Source organism: Rana temporaria, chromosome 4 (genome assembly GCF_905171775.1).
Source record: "Rana temporaria chromosome 4, aRanTem1.1, whole genome shotgun sequence".
In the NCBI taxonomy this organism is placed as follows: Eukaryota; Metazoa; Chordata; class Amphibia; order Anura; family Ranidae; genus Rana; species Rana temporaria.
In genome coordinates, this window is record NC_053492.1 from 154,356,396 (window position 1) to 154,373,587 (window position 17,192).

Below are 17,192 nucleotides of genomic sequence, written 5' to 3' on the forward strand. Positions count from 1 at the left end.
CCTCCAGCTGCTGCAGGGAAAAAAAAATACAGCCAATCTGTTCTACTAAATGCCACTCCTCCTCCCCAGGTTATTTTCGTGTTGCCCGGTCCCCCCTGTACACTACCTTGCACCCCCCCCCGTCCCATCCACGCAGCACTGCCAGGCTCCCCTCTCCTGCAGAGGTTGTGTCAGGATGGAGAGCAGGGAAGGGTACCAATCACTGACTGTTGATTCACAACTGAATCATAGTAAACCGATTACAAGGCTTCAGCTTGTGAATGAACAGGAAGCTGCTAGGCACAGAGGACTTCCCATTCATTCCCTGTCTAGTGCAGTGGGGGCTGCAGAAAAATGGGACTGTGGAATCTGTTTAGACCCCCGATATTTCATCAACCCCCCCCCCCCCCCCAATGGGGCAAGACCATAGATTATTATTATTATTATTATTATGACGACATGCAAATAAAACTACAGATACCCTCCACTGCCCTACTGACGGACACGGTCCACTTTTTAAAAGGCAGGCTACAGTTTATATTTTTACAGTGGCACGCATTTTATTTTCCATACAATTTAGTTAGGCCAGGCGTGCGCAACCCGTGATCCTTACAAATCTTGTGGAACTACTAGTTCCATGAGGCATTACAATAAGCATGACTCCCAAAAGTTAGAGGCATGATGAGACTTTTAGTTTTGCAACAGCTGGAGGGCCACAGGTAAAGCACCCATGAGTTAGGCCTTGCCAATTAATTTCTTAAAAAGGTGCCGAACCCCAGTGATCATTGATCTCCTGGGGTGGGTCTGTCACATGATTGACTGGTTTGGTAGCCTTTCTATAGATAACCCAGATCCATTACCTTATGCCTCAATAAAGCTGAATATAAAATGTTAGCTGATGTGCTCTCTTTACCTCTCATCCTTTTCCTTACGAGACATCTTCCTATTGTCAGCCTCAGACAGCTTGCGGGTCACCTCCCTGGAGACAGCATCCTCTCGCTTCTGTGCCACCCTGTGCCAAAGCGAAATTTAAAAACAAAATCATTACAGGTCTTGTAAAACAGTACAATGGAACTAGATTTTCTCTGATTTAGTGAAAAGTATTCAGATCAATGTGTACATTTTAAAAACCTTGTGTTTGTTATGTATAGTTTGTGAATGTATACTGTATGTACAGCCTTATTTTCTCATATGTGCAGGCTCCATTTCCTGTAATTTCATTACGGCACGGCTGGGCACACCAATGTAACTGTACGTTGCCCTTTAAGACCAGCTGTGGGGTCACAGGCGCGTGCACGCGACCCGGTCCGAAGCTCCGTGGCCGCAGGACTCGCGGCCACGATCGCCGCTGGAGTCCCGCGATCGGTCCCCAGAGCTAGAACGGGGAGAGCTGTGTGTAAACACAGCTTCCCCGTTCTTCACTGTGGCGCCGTCATCGATCGTGTGTTCCCTTATATAGGGAATCACAATCGATGACGTCACACCTACAGCCACACCCCCCCTACAGTTAGAAACAAAGATAAGGGCCATACATAACCCCATCAGCGCCCCCTTGTGGTTAACTCCCAAACTGCAATTGTCATTTTCACAGTAAACAATTTATTTATTTATTTTTACCAAAAATAGGTAGAAGAATACGTATCGACCTAAACTGAGGGAAAAATAAATTTTTTGTATATATTTTTGGGGGATATTTATTATAGCAAAAAGTAAAAAAGATTGCATTTTTTTTTCAAAATTGTCGCTCTATTTTTGTTTATAGCGCAAAAAATAAAAACCGCAGAGGTGATCAAATACCACCAAAAGAAAGCTCTATTTGTGGGGGGGAAGGATGCCAATTTTGTTTGGGAGCCACGTCGCACGACCGCGCAATTGTCAGTTAAAGCGACGCAGTGCCGAATCGCAAAAACACGCCGGGTCCTTTAGCTGCTTAAAGGTCCGGGTCTTAAGTGGTTAAAAAAAAAAACCAAGCAGGTAGCCGTTAGTTCAGTTACTAGAGAAGGAATTTGAGCGATTGTAGCGTTTCCATATCCAGAGCACTGCAAAGTGTGAGCCCTAATTTGATGTAACCCTGTGCCCTCCCAATAAAAAGTCACTGCCAAATGGTAGCCACAACTTGTTCAACAATTGTGAAACAGCTGGATCAGCAAGGCTTGGAAAATGCAATTTTTTGAACATTTTAACAATGGCAGGAAACACGATTTTATTATATCAGCTGCCAACTCTGCATCGTTTGTCATTCTAACTTTACTACACGAGTGACTGACCTGCAAGATAAGAAATCAGACTTTCAAGACTTTATTGGATGCATGCTTGTTTAGGATCAACTGTCCTGTTTACAAGGCTGAAAGAGGAACTTCATATCTATCTATCTACTCTTAACTGGCTTGGATGAAGCAGTGCACAACCATTTGCACATAAGTGATCTGAAACCTCCTGGGATGCATGACAAAAGTATCCCAGGTGGCTGTGGGCTACAGCATTTCAGCCTAGGCAAGAAATCTGGAAGGGGTGTTGGTGGATCTTTAACCACTTGTCTACCAGCTGCCGTCAATTGATGGCGGTATAGTAGCTCAGTTGTTCTGACAGGACGTCATAAGACGTCCTCGTCTTTTAAAGCCGCCGATTTACTGGGAACACGATGCGCGTGCCCGGCGATTGCCCAGTAACTGAGCAGGGACGTGGAGCTCTGCGAGTAAACACAGAGCTCCACGTCCTGTCAGGGAGAGGAGACCAATGCTGTGTCCCTTGTACATAGGGACACAGATCGGTCACCTCCCTCAGTCAGTCCCCTCCCCCTACAGTTAGAACACTCACTAGGCTACACATTTAACCCCTTCCTCGTCCCCTAGTGTAAACCCCTTCCCTGCCAGTCACATTTATACAGTTATCAGTGCATATTTATAGCACTGTTCACTGTATAAATGTGAATGGTCCCAAAAATGATTTTTTTTTAAAAGTGTCCGATGTGTCCGCCATAATGTCGCAGTGACAATAAAAAAAAATTATATAAATATATTGCAGATCATTACTAGTAAAAAAAAAAATCATAATTATAAATAACGTTTGCGCAAACTAGTCACTATACGCTTATTGGAATTTTTTTTTTTTTTAACAAAAATATGTAGAAGAATACGTATCGGCCTAAAATGAGGAAAAATGTTTTTTTTTTTTTTTTAAATGGGATATTTATTATAGCAAAAAGTAAAAAATATTGGCCCAGATTCTCAAAGGAGATACGACGGCGTATCTCGTATCTGAGTCTGAGCTGTCGTATCTATGCGCCCGATTCTTAGAATCAGTTACGCATAGATTTGTATTAGATCTCTTAACTGCATATTCACGCTGGCCGCTAGGGGCGCGTACGCCGATTTACGCCTAGAAATATGTAAATCAGCTAGATACGCGAATTCACGAACGTACGCCCGTCCGACGCAGTACAGATACGCCGTTTACGTTAGGCTTTTCCCGGCGTAAAGTTACCCCTGCTATATGAGGCGTACCAATGTTAAGTATGGTCGTCGTTCCCGCAACGAAATTTGAAAATTTTACGTTGTTTGCGCAAGTTGTCCGTGAATGGGGCTGGACGTAATTTACGTTCACGTCGAAACCAATACTTCCTTGCGGCATACTTTGGAGCAATGCACACTGGGATATGTCCACGGACGGCGCATGCGCCATTCGTAAAAACGTCAATCACGTCAGGTCATGGTTAATTTACATAACACACGCCCACCTCTTCACAATTTGAATTAGGCGGGCTTACGCCGGCCTATTTACGCTACGCCGCCACAACTTTCGTAAAAGTTGCGGAGGCGCAACGTAAATAGGATACGTTACGCCCGCACAAAGATACGCCATTCTAGGTGAATCCGGGCCATTGTGTTTTTTTTTTCAAAATTGACGCTCTATTTTTGCTTATAGAACAAAAAATAAAAACCGCAGAGGCGATAAAATACCACCAAAAGAAAGCTCTATTTGTGGGGGGAAAAAAAAGGACGTCAATTTTGTTTGGGAGCCACGTCGCACAACCGCGCAATTGTCAGTTAAAGGGACGCAGTGCCGGAAGCTGAAATTTCGCCTGGGCAGGAAGGGGGTATATGTGTACAGTAAGCAAGTGGTTAAAAAAAAAATACTTACTTGTGTTTGAGAACAAATTTCACATTCTTATAGGCAAAGGCCACAAGGTATGTGCTGACAAGGGTCATGACACTGTACAGGACAGCCGATTGCACCAGATCCATGTGCCAAATTCTCCAGTACAGCCCTGTAATAGAAAAATAAAGAGAACATTGCTCAGGCATAAGCTATAGAAAGATCTGTGACAGATGAGAGTAGGTGTTCCTAAAGACAACTCAGTGGTGCCCAGAAGACTGAACATTAACATTCACACCTCGGCGTACAAAATCGCGGCGTTTTGTCCCGTGAATTGCGGCGACAAATAGCTGCGTTTTGTACCGCAATTCGCGGCGACAAAACGCCGCGATTGTGAATGCAGCCTTCACCCCCTCTATGGAGATGGTTCACATCTCCTATGCCGAACGCCGAAAGCCGCCTGAAAAAAAGGTCCGGGACTTTTTTTTCAGGCGTACGGCGTCGGAGGCCTGAATTCGCGGCGACAAAACGCCGCGATTGTGAATGCAGCCTTCACCCCCTCTATGGAGATGGTTCACATCTCCTATGCCGAACGCCGAAAGCCGCCTGAAAAAAAGGTCCGGGACTTTTTTTTCAGGCGTACGGCGTGGAGATGTGAACCATCTCCATAGAGGTGCATGCTAAATCATCCCTCTGGCGTCTCGGGGGAGGCTGCGGCGTCGCACTACAGGCGTATATACGCCTAGGTGTGAACAGGGGCTAACTGACTAACGCGCCATACTTCTGAAAACACAGAAATTATGGATTTCTAGCTTCTAAAGCTCAAAGGACCCCTAGGGAAACCTCAATACTCACATGTTGCTACAATAGGAGCAATTCACAAGGTTGACACAACCAGATAAAGAACCTTAGTTTCAGAACAGCAACTGTCATTTTCTACTGACCATACAATGCGATGTGCAGCTCAGAGCGCATCGCTGGCATAACTGACTTCTGTGCTCATGTGCAAATTACATCATCCCCTGCCGGCCAATCAAGAAGCCTGGAAAACTAACTGCAATAGGACAGCAGCCAGCAAGGGATGCAATGCTGGAAGGTAGAGGGGAGTATACCACTTTTAGGCTCCATTCACACCTAGGGGTTCTGGGATTGCTGCGATTCTGCCCACGATCTCAAATAACACAGGTCCAGATGCCATCATTTTCAATGGCATATAAAACGCGGTGTGGCGTTGCTGCAATTCTGCCCACGATCTCAAATAACGCAGGTCCAGATGCCATCATTTTGAATGGCATATAAAACGCAGTGTGGTGTTGCCGCAATTTACCATGCGTCAAACTGCATTGCGTAAAGCTTGTCGGCCAAAAAGCAGCAGGGGCTTCTTCTGGGCGACACACTTCACGCAATGCAATTTGGCTCTACAAAACCACACCATGTTTTAGGTGCCATTTAAGATAACGGCACCTGAACCTGCGTTTTGCAATCTTGAGATCGCGGGCAGAAGTTCTCCTGCGATTCCCAAAATGCCCAAAGGGGTGAAAGGAGCCTAAAAGGAGAAGTTCACTTTTTGTAACACCTATAGTCAGGGGGTAACACGTTACCTCTGCACCCCTCCCCGAGATCTTCTCTCCCAATCTAAAAACAGTTCTGTGAATGGAAAAAAACTCCAGCTTGTAGTTCCTCCAATGGGGACACCCGTTTCCCTCACTATGGAGAGATTTGCACTTCCTTCCCATTGTGTCAGGAAGAGAAGAACAAAACAGAACCTATCCCCTAACACTACCCTTGGCTTTCGATGCATGTCAGAGGTGGGATCTCTCCTCCAATCACCGCACACACAGAGGGAAGCCGATGACAGAAGAAGCGCACACATATAGAGGAGCGCAGTGCGGCCCCCGCCACGTCTGCAGGATGAATGGGATGTGAGAGAGGCCGGGCACATACTTACAGATAGGGATGGCGGACACGATGAAGGCGTTCCCATAGAAGAGTGCGGAGGATTTAGCAGACAGGTTGCGGCTGAAGTCCTGTAGTAGTAGGTCCTCCTCGGACTGCTGCTTGTTGCTGCCTTTGGGAGCCATGGCCGGAGAGGAAGGAGGTACACAGAGGAAAGAGACACGTCTCACACTGAATGACTCTCCTCGGCCGCCGTCAGCAAATACCTTCTACTGATTCGTCAGCATTAAGACACCGGAACCGGAAGTCCTCCAGCAAGGGCGGAGGGAAACACATATGCCAACCACAGCCATCTACTTCCGTACACCTGGGCCGCGCTGTTTCCGAGCTCCACCAGGGGGCACAATGACGCAGGCAGGAGGATTCTGGGAGAAGACCAGTGAGAGTCCGGCCAGTTGTCGTTGCAGTTACGTTCCTGGTAGAGCGCGATGGCGGCCTTACCCTACCTCGCCGCTCCTGCGGCTCCGCAGCGCCCTAACGAGGGAATCCTGATCGGGGACCGACTCTACTCACAAGTCTACCTCACCATTGACAACTCCATCGTTCCGGAGGAGCGCCTGTCACCGACCCCGTCTATGCTGGACGGCCTAGACTTGAGCTTCGAGACGGACCTGCGTGTGCTGGGCTGTGAGCTCATCCAGGCGGCCGGGATCCTTCTCCGCATGCCGCAGGTGAGAGGAGGGTGTGTGTGGCGGGTGCCGGGTGACAGGGGGGTGCCGGGTGTTCTCTATGCGGGGCCTACTCCACCGGGCGGAGCGCTGACTGGGCTGGGGGCTTCTAAGATGGCGGCGGGCTCTCATCTTCCTCCCATTTTCTTTTCTCTTCCTCAGGTGGCCATGGCGACTGGTCAGGTGTTATTCCAGCGCTTCTTCTACTCCAAGTCCTTCGTGAAGCACAGCTTTGAGGTGAGCCATGCCTGGTGGTGATGGGGGGGGGGGGGGGGGGTGTCAGGAAGTCTATGGTGTGTCCTTCTCTCCCAGGAGATTGTTCAGATCTAATCCCATGTATGTGTTTACATTCACTTCATTCAGGGACTGTCAAAGCACAGCTAAGCCCCTCCAAACATAAATATATATTTTATATCTATATGTTGGGTGGTAGAGGGTTCTACTGAGCCGATGTAACTCCAGCACAGCAGTTACATCATCGCAGGCGCTGGACGCAGAAGACGACCGCGGGATGTCACCCGTGACGCGGTGACTAAGGTGCGTGCACATCCTAGATTGCTGGAAGCGGGCACATGAGGTATTAAAGCGTTGTCGCAAGACGAGTCATTCGATGCAGTGGCTGCATTTGTTATCTTTTCCCCCCTCGTCTCTGGTTTTACCTGGTGATCAGACCAGGTACACACCTCTTGTGTGAGGCTTGGGTCACACCTATGTGGGTTGATGCGTTTTCCTGGCACGTTTTGCCATTCACAAGCATTTTTGATGCGTTTCGGCAAAGTCTCAATTTGTCAACCAGCAAAAAATAAAATCGGTTGCAGTAACAGTTTTGTTTCTTCTTGGGATAAAAGTTTGATATAGATGAAAGCTGATCGTTGTAAGCACTAGGCTTGGCTACTGAATCTCTGATTGCAATCAATGAATTAACTCGCTACAGAGTTTGAATGAATCATGAAAGTGAATCTGATTCAATGAAAGTGGTGGTGGTGGGGGCGGCGAGTACCTATTATGCCCAGGTCTCATTGGTGAACTTCACCCAAGTCTGGGTGAGTCGGTACACCCTTTCTAGACTCTGACCCATGGAATAGCGTCAGTTTGGTCCAGGGACTCTCATCTGATTCTGAATTGTAGCATGAGCTGTGTGATGTAGCCAGACTGTGAATGACCCCCCCCCCCCCTTACTGGATGATTTAATGTGCAGTGACTGTTTTTTTAAAACGATTGCACAAAAACCTTATTTACAGCGCCGCTGTGCGCTCACGTGGCCTGCCAGTTCGGTCTGAGCACTACAGTGGGAGGGGCCGACATTCCCCGCTGATGTCAGCCAAGAGAAGAGTGGTGGGAAGTCATGTGATTGTCGGTCTACTCACAATTTGCCCGCCCATGCATCGTGTTTAGTGCAGAGGTTTTTGGCGAAACCTCAAATCATGCAGGCGACTTGGTCCTCCCCATCAAACAGATTTGCCACACTGCGACTTGTGGCTTTTCCCAAAGCTAAAATCGCCTTGAAAGGGCAGAGATTTCAGACCGTCGATAAGATTCAGGGAAAAATGACGAGGAAGCTAATAGTGATTTGAACAGTTTGATGTCCCAAGGTGACTAGTTTAAAGCAGAGGTTCACCCTAATAACATGTATATCTGACCAACTTCCTTATATTCGTAACAAGTACAGTCCGCAATTTTTTTAATTTTTTATGCTTTACATACCTTGTAATCCATCTTTTCAATCTACTTCTCCCGCGGGAGTAGGCGTTTCTATGTCTAGGGGGATTGTCATCTGGGAGGTCGCCCAGATGACTGACGTCTGTTCACCCTGGCGGATAAGGCCCCGCCCCCCTTATTGCGTAGGTGCGCACGAGTGTCGGGGCTGCCGAACATGCAGAGCGCAGGCCCGTATAGAGCCGACTCGCATCTCTGCATGTTCGACTTCTTTCGGAAACCCCGCATCTCGTGCACGCCTACGCAATACGGGGGGTGGGGCCTTATCCCCCGGGGGGGAACAGACGTCAGTCATCTGGGCGACCTCCCTAGGCATAGAAACGCCTACTCCCGCGGGGAGAAGTAGATTGAAAAGATGGATTACAAGGTACGTAAAGCATAAAAAATTGCGGACAGTACTTGTTACGAATGTAAGGAAGTTGGTCAGATATACGTGTTATTAGGGTGAACCTCCGCTTTAAAATTGATTGAGGCATCCTTGTCCTATGTACCGTGTTTCTTGCATCTTCTCCAATAAATGTCTCTATTTTTTATATTACTTGGCCGGATACTTTCTGGCCAGACCTTGTATATCTCAATAGTTGTTTTTATTCTTCCTGGAATGTGACTGACAGTTCTGTCTCAAATCGTTCTGAGAATGGATACAGCGAGATCCTGCTGTTTACCCTACTTTCCCTCTCCTCGTATACCCAAAGAAAGCCTTGTGTTCTGTTTATTAATTGCAAGGCTTTCTGTAAATGGACAAGGGGAGAAGAGTGGCGGGTAAATAGCAGGATCTTGCCTTGTCCATTCTCACAATGACTTTTATCCTGTGAAAAGAATTCACAGGGTATTTTTTTGAATGGATAAGGGAAGAAGAAATTACATTGTGGGCTTAAAAAGTGCTATGCGGTGGATCTCTTTTCAGAGGGTGTTTGAAACACGGCAAGGAGGATTCCAATATGTCGCCTCCTTGCCTCAAAATGCCACCCTACTGTGTGGCAACCACATGCATTTTACCACCTGCTTTGGCTGCCCTTGCGCAGAAGTTTTTCAAGAGCTGCAACTCCATTTTCGGCACCAGAAGAGCACTGACTAATTTCCAGCATCAGTGAAGCATCAGTGAGGCAAATGTAGTATAGATGCATGTTCACATTAAAAGTTAAGTTCCTGTTTGGTAACCTGTTGCACCCATAGTCGGGATGTAACAGGTTACCAAAGAGCACCTTCCTGCATCCCTCCGATCTCCTGCTGTGACAGTGGATGGGGAATCTTCTCCAGGGCCGATCCGCCCTATAGGCTCACTATGCAAGCCGCTTAGGGCCCCGCAAAGCTGCGGAGGGCTCCCCAAATTACTAGAGGCCCCACCTGGCCCCTCACCCCCCTTTCTCAACTCGCTGGCTGCATGGGAGAAGAAGTCAGAACCCCACAGCTTCTCATTTTAATGTGCGATGTCATTTCCGACATGCAGAACACCCCCCCCCCCCCTTCTCAACTTTAATGTGACATGTCATTTTGCTTAGGGCCCCAGGGAGGTCAGGATTGGCACTGGTCTTCTCCCTGTACCTGCTGTCAGAGTTCTGTGAATGAATGTACTAAAAGTACGATCTTCCACTGTGGCAGATGGCTTGTAGTTCTCTATGAACTGCAAGGGCACTGGTAAGCTCTCTTGGTTCATTGAACTTCCTGCTCTCCAGCTACTGTCTGCCAGTATGTGAGATATATTGAGATTCTGCAGGTGTCTGACATTGCAACTGTGATCTACTGATCATGGGTGCAATGCTCTGCAGACACCCGAAGAAAGCGTGCACATTTTTTGTGTGTGTGTGAGACCTTGGCCTTTAAAGCGGATTTCCAAGTTTCCTGTCGCTTCAAATAGTTTGGATCAAGCTGGTCCAAATAAACAGTTTCTTTCACTAACTGCTGCCTTGGCTCTATTTGAACATTAGAAAAAAGTGTTGTAAAATGCAAGGCACCACCTGTACAGAATAGATGTGAACTCACTTGGTAAAATGCACTGATGTCTCTGTGACAACACTCTGTATTAGGGAGGTTTATGCTACAAAGGCAGGTTTTATCTGCCTGTTCCAGATCATTTCCATTGATCGCTAGAGTTAAAACTGCTCTTTCATATGTAGGAGCCCTAGCATTCTTAGTCACAGTAACCAGACCACACATTGCCAACAATGTGCTCTTGGGAGATGCCTTGCGATGTGCAAGAAATAATGTGGGGCACCCTTCAACTTTGTCCTGATGAGACAGCAGTGTGGGTCATTGGGACGACATCACTGGAATCTCATAAAGATGTCTCTGGTCCTGCAAAGTTAATTTTATTACAATCCCTGCAGCTGTATGTTATGTAAATGGGGAGGATTCTTTTTTTATCAAGTTTAAATTCAACATTCAACTGTATAAAAGTTATTTAGATTGAGGCCTGTTTTTTTTTTTCCAGTGTGGTTCATTCAGCAAGTCTAGAGAATATCCCTTGTAGTGTTGTCAACCTGCACTTCACCATTCAGGTCATTTAAATAGAGACATTCAAAATCGCATTATGTGCACCTGCAATAATTTGAATGCATTTTCAGTTACACCTAACATGAATTATTTAGTTGTAAGATCATTGCAAGCCTCCCAAGATAAATTGCTACTTCAGCAGAAAGCAGGTTGTGTTGATTTAAAGAGAATAGGGCCCTCAATGCCCACAACAGATAACCGAACAGCCTCTGCTATGGCACAGTGTAAATTGCATGGCATTTAAAATACAAATAGGAAAAAAAGTGTTCCCATAATGATAAATGTACTTTCAATGTGCGTCAGACTCCTTCCAAAAGTACAACTGAATAAGTATGTGATGTTAGAGTGAAAAATACTCTATCAACACTTTCAGAACAGATTAGGTTTACAGTTTTCTTGTAGCTCTTATGCCCTGTGCATACAGGTTTAGTTGCAGAAATGTGTGCGCACAGGCAAATTCCAGAGGTCTTCCCATGCCTGCACAAGCATTTTAGGTTCAGGTAATACAGGTTTGTGTATATACTGCTCAAAATCAAGCACTTTGTTCCACATGCATCAAAGATTCTTCAGAGACTGATGTCTGACGCAAAACCTAAATGCACATGAACGCTAGCTCTTACTTTGTCCAAGCGAAACACTGACTAAAGTTCCTTCCAAGGTCTGAAGTGCACATTCCGAGTCGGGCAGTTCAGCGATCTCCGAGTCGGGCAGTTCAGCGATCGTCAAAGACTTCTGGTTCCATAGACTCTGTGCCTCAGTAAGGACAGTTTTCAGATCTTGACAAGATTCTTTGGAGTCAAGGATACAGATTGAATGAATGTTTTAAGGATTGTGCACCAAGTGCCCACTTTAACCATTCCTAAATCCAATGACTGAATTGTATTTAAATTTGGTATTTTTGTATTTTGCTATTTTAATTTGGGAGGTCCATGTGGACCTATAACAGGACCTGTTCTCACCAGTGCTTTTAAATTCGGAGTCAAATTTGCTGTATGGCTTTAATTGTCTTCCCAACTTTTCAGAATGTGATTCCAGGTGAGCATTTTAGTTCTCGGCGTGTAAATCGTACTAAAGAGCAGTGTTTTGTGAATTGTACAAAATCATTGTTGTAGATATGTTGGCTTTTGCTCTTACAAGCTTTACATGTGTGACTTTTCTTTCCCTGGGTGCCAACTATCTACAGTGTGAACGCTGAATATATAATTGCTGAGCATTGATATATTCTGCTTTTCTCACAGACCTTGCTCCTGTCATAAGGGACAGGATCATTATACAGTTTGTCAGTTTCCATCGGACTTTGTCACTGGCTGGATGAGCGTACTGTCACTTCCTTGCACACTGCATTGGTTCCTTTTATCTAAGCAGTGACGCCTCACTCATCTGGTGATACATGGAAGGGGGGTATTTTCTTTGCAGTTTTTTTGGTGAGCGTGTCACTAGCTACTTGTTGCCAGCAACTGGATAATATGTTGCATGGTCCTGAGTGTTAAACAGGTTACTGAATGTCAGAAGCCTCTGAGCTTGAGTATTCACACCTTTAGGTTCTTGGTCACACCTTTGCAGCAAAAACTAAGAGAAAAATATATACCGTGTATATACATATATATTGAAGTTTAACAATGCTTTTCATTCCACATCGCTTCCTTGCTTTTTTTTTTTTCTCCCCTAAACAAATGTTGAAATATGGTACTCTCATCACATTGACTTCTTTTCAGATTGTTGCCATGGCTTGTATCAATCTTGCTTCCAAAATTGAAGAAGCGCCCAGAAGGATTAGAGATGTGATCAACGTTTTTCATCACTTGCGCCAATTAAGAGTAAAACGGTATGTTTCTTTGTTATGCAAATGCATTACTGGTTTGTCAAATAATTTTTAAAGAAGCAGCTTTACAATCTTGTGCTCCTCCATCCAATATCGGTGCCTACTGAACAGAAATAAGCATTTTTCCAGCCGCTGTAGAATTAAAGAATATATACCTATATTAGATGAGACAGTTTAATTATTTCAGTGTGATAACATTTCTTAAAGGCCATTTGTTATGAATATTACCAGCTTTGATTTCTTGAGGAAATATATTTTCACAAACGTTCCTTACACAACAGATTTGTGTTGTGTACTTTTTCCTGCCCCCCATATTTGTACATCATGTGCCGAACATTCTCTTAATCTTATTTGAATATCATGCTTAATTTTTCCATTAAGATCTTGTGTTGGAATCTGTTTTCAGCACTTAGCTATGTATGGATCCCCCAGGCCTAATTAACAGACTTCTAAGTTAGAGACAAGCCAAGAGCCAAGACTCAGGTTTGATTTTACAGTAGAATGTATAAGTAAAAAAAAGTAGGGTGGTTTTTTTTTTTTTTTGTTAAAATAAAGAGCATGTCAGATATATTTTCAAGAGGGTTTTTAGGTTTCTGTAAAGTATTGCATGTTCAATTATTTCCTTTAAAGCTGTTTTCCGAGCAAAAAATGTTTTCCTTCCAGTGGGGCTGTGCCTGCACTACGAGAGTTAAAGCGGGGGGTTCACCCAATATTTTTTTTTTTTTTTATATATATATTAGATTGAGGTGAGTTGTTAGAAGCAACATCGTTTTTTTTTTTTATCATTGCAGTATGACATTGCGGGTATGATATGCGGGACTGGGCGTTCCTAATTGACAGGCTTCCGACCGGCGCATACAGCGCGTCACGAGTTGCCGAAAGAAGCCGGACTGCGAGTCGGCTCTATAAGGCGCCTGCGCACCAACGTTCGGCTCCTTTCGGCAACTCGTGGCGCGCTGTATGCGACGGTCCTGCAGATCATACCCGGAAGCCGTGGAGACCATCTATCTCTAAAACGCTATGTACTGCAATGATTAAAAAAAAAAAACACCCGATTGTGCTTCTAACAACTCGCCTCAATCTAATGTTAAAAAATTTGTTTTTTGGGTGAAGCCCTGCTTTAATTGGGAGAGATGACAGGAGTATTACTTAAAGAATCTCACAAAAGTGAGTACACTCCTCACATTTTTGTAAATATTTTATTATATCTTTCCATGTGACAACACTAAAGAAATGACACTTTGCTACAATGTAAAGTAGTGAGTGTACAGCTTGTATAACAGTGTAAATTTGCTGTCCCCTCAAAATAACTTGACACAGCCATTAATGTCAGAACCGCTGGCAACAAAAGTGAGTACACCCCCTAAGTAAAAATGTCCAAATCGGGCTCGGTTAACTATTTTTCCTCTCCGGTGTCATGGGACTCGTTAGTGTTACAAGGTCTTGGGTGTGAATGGGGAGTAAGTGTGTTAAAATTTGGTGTTATTGCTCTCTCTCTCTCTCATACTGGTCACTGGAAGTTCATAGTGGCAAAGAACTCTGAGGATCTGAAAAAAAAGAATTGTTGCTCTACATAAAGATGGTCTAGGCTATAAGAAGATTGCCAAGACCCTGAAACTGAGCTGCAGCATGGTGGCCAAGACCACACAGCTGTTTAACAGGACAGGTTCCACTCAGAACAGGTCTCGCCATGGTCGACCAAAGAAGTTGAGTGAATGTGCTCAGCCTCCTATCCAGAGGTTGTCTTTGGGAAATGGACGTATGAGTGATGCCAGCATTGCTGCAAAGGTTGAAGGGGTGGGGGGTCAGCCTGTCATATGCCTCACACTGCATCAAATTGGTTTGCATGGCTGTCATCCCAGAAGAAGATGATGCACAAAAAAGCCAGCAAACAGTTTGCTGAAGACAAGCAGACTAAGGACGTGGATTACTGGAACCATGTCCTGTCCTGTGGTCTGATGAGACCAAGATAAACTTATTTGGTTCAGATGGTGTCAAGTGTGTGTGGCGGCAACCAGGTGAGGAGTACAAAAGTGTGTCTTCACTACAGTCAAGCACGGTGGTGGGAGTGTCATGGTCTGGGGCTGCATGAGTGGAACAGCACTGGGGAGCTACAGTTCATTGAGGAAAACATGAAAGCCAACATGTACTGTGACATACTGAAGCAGAGCATGATCCACTCCCTTCGGAGACTGGGCCGCAGGGCAGTATTCCAACATAACGACCCCAAACGCACCTCCAAGATGACCACTGCCTTGCTAAAGAAGCTGAGGGTTAGGGTGATGGACTGGCCAATCATGTGTCCAGACCTAAACCCTATTGAGCATCTGTGGGACATCCTCAAACAGAAAGTGGAGGAATGCAAGGTCTCCAACATCCAACAGCTCAGTGATGTCGTCGTGGAAGAGGACTCCAGTGGCAGCCTGTAAAGTTCTGGTGAACTTCATGCCCAAGGGGTTTAAGGCAGTGCTGGAAGAAGATAATGGTGGCCACACAAAATATTGACACTTCGGGCTCAATTTGGAAATTTTCACTTGGGGGTGTACTCACTTTTGTTGCCAGTGGTTTAGACATTACAAGCTTTACATTGTAGAAAGGTGTAATTTCTTCAGTGTTGTCGCATGAAATGATATAATAAAATATTTTCAAAAATGTGAGGGATGTACTTACTCTTGTGAGATGCTGTACCCGATCCTTTGACCCTCCCTGCAGCTCCCGCACCTCCACACTCGAGCAGTTTTGAGCAGTGGATTGTTCCTGAGGTCATTAAGCCCAGAGCAAGCTCTACAGACTTGCTCTGGACTTGAGGGTGCTAGGAACAGTTCTTTGGGGGAGCGCTGTTTGCTGGTGAAGAGTATTATGTGAGTATAAATGTTTTGTAAACACAACCGTTTTTCCCGTCGGGGAAAACTGCCATGAGAGCCTTTGGCCGTGAAAACCGGCCGTGTGTATGCTCCATCGCAGTTTTTTGTGTAGGGGGGAAAAACTTACCGAGCAGGTTCTCGGGTTTTCCCCTCGGGATTCCCGGTGGACTTTTAACCGCCAGGAATCCCTTACGCGTGTACAAGGCATAAGTCTTTCTCTCCCCTGGACAAAACAAGCACTTTTAACACTAATAAAGGTCTGAATAAAGAATGATGAGCGCAAACTGAAAATCTAAAAGTGAATATAAAGACAGTCCATAGGGGACTGATAACAATCAATAGATATGCAGTGAATTCAAAATTAGTGAAATAACCCAAAACTGATAATAAATCCAAAAATAAAAGTCCAAATATATAAATCAAAGTTTGGATAAATCAATCTAGTGTGCCAGTGATAAACAAAACTTCTGCACTTCGGGCATCAATGTGGACAATCTTGATAACTCTTTGCTTAGCCTGGGCTCGCAGTGCGCTTACCTCCAGACACTAGGTCATGCGTGTCAACGAAATCCTCCCAAAACTGGAACAGAATCCAAACAGTGGGTAACACGTGTTGCACGGAATCTTCCCAGTGCTGAGATAGAATCGAGGGGCGTTCTCTGTATCCAATACCAGTATAGGTCCAGGCGCAGCGAAGTCGACTCCACAGGATAGCCACAAGGTGTATCAGGAGCAAATGTAGAAATAAAAAGCTCTCATGGTGAAGTATGCAAGCACTTTAAAATTTAATAAAGGTAAAAATGTGCTTACATTGAAAAAACGAATAAAACGCCAAACAGCGGCACTTCCGGTGGACGGTCAGGGTGTCACGTCACTTCCGGTCACATCTAACCTTATGCATTACGTCACGACACGTGACTTCATCGGAGCATCTGTGGGTGCGGGCACAGCTTCACTGCGAGGGAAAACTTTATTTTTTGCCTGGAGTTCAGCTTTAATCTAGTTTTGTGACATTTCATAAACTGTCCAACCCCCCATGTGCTTCATAGATTTGTGTTTGTACTAAATAAATAAAAATAGAAACGTATTGCTAGTTTGCATCCTTGGTAAAGACTATCCTCGAATTGAAACTTATCTACCACTTTTAAAGGCCAAAACTGCACACACGGACTACAGATAGTTTCAACAGAATAAAACCCCCTTCTCATGTAATCACAATTCTTCTTTAAAGACGGTCACAGTTGATCATGAAGCCATGTAGCAGTAGGCTGTAATTGGTTTTCTGTGCATGAATTATTGCGGATGTGCGCTGAAAAAATATTAAAAGCCAGCAGCTACAAATACTGCAGCTGCTGACTTTTAATATTAGGACACTTACCTGTCCTGGAGTCCAGCGCCGTTCGCAGCAGAGGATGAGCGACTGTGTGGCTGGAAGTGGGTGAAAACACCCCCCTGACAGGTGTCAAATGTGACACTGGAGGGGGGGAGGGATCCGATCAGTGGGAGTTCCACTTTAGGGTTGAGTTCCGCTTTAAATAAACAAAGGTGTGTGTGTGTGTGTGTGTATAACCATGTATAGAAATTTTTCTTGTGGGCCAG

At 45.2% G+C, this 17,192-nt stretch overlaps 2 protein-coding genes across 2 annotated transcripts in view; one reads left to right on the forward strand and one right to left on the reverse strand.

Annotated features, from left to right (window-relative positions):
* Positions 1-6,249, reverse strand: part of SSR3 (signal sequence receptor subunit 3) — an 11,926-nt gene extending 5,677 nt beyond the window's left edge. Inside the window, exons 1-3 of the mRNA XM_040349233.1 lie at positions 6,023-6,249; positions 4,120-4,246; positions 893-991 (exon numbers count right to left, since the gene is read on the reverse strand). Coding sequence (XP_040205167.1) covers positions 893-991; positions 4,120-4,246; positions 6,023-6,155 — 359 coding nt within the window. The 5' untranslated portion in view covers positions 6,156-6,249. The remainder of the gene's footprint in view (positions 1-892; positions 992-4,119; positions 4,247-6,022) is intronic.
* A 107-nt stretch (positions 6,250-6,356) lies between these two features.
* The window catches only part of CCNL1 (cyclin L1), a 37,609-nt gene continuing 26,773 nt past the window's right edge, over positions 6,357-17,192 (forward strand). Inside the window, exons 1-3 of the mRNA XM_040349232.1 lie at positions 6,357-6,701; positions 6,861-6,935; positions 12,623-12,732. Coding sequence (XP_040205166.1) covers positions 6,459-6,701; positions 6,861-6,935; positions 12,623-12,732 — 428 coding nt within the window. The 5' untranslated portion in view covers positions 6,357-6,458. The remainder of the gene's footprint in view (positions 6,702-6,860; positions 6,936-12,622; positions 12,733-17,192) is intronic.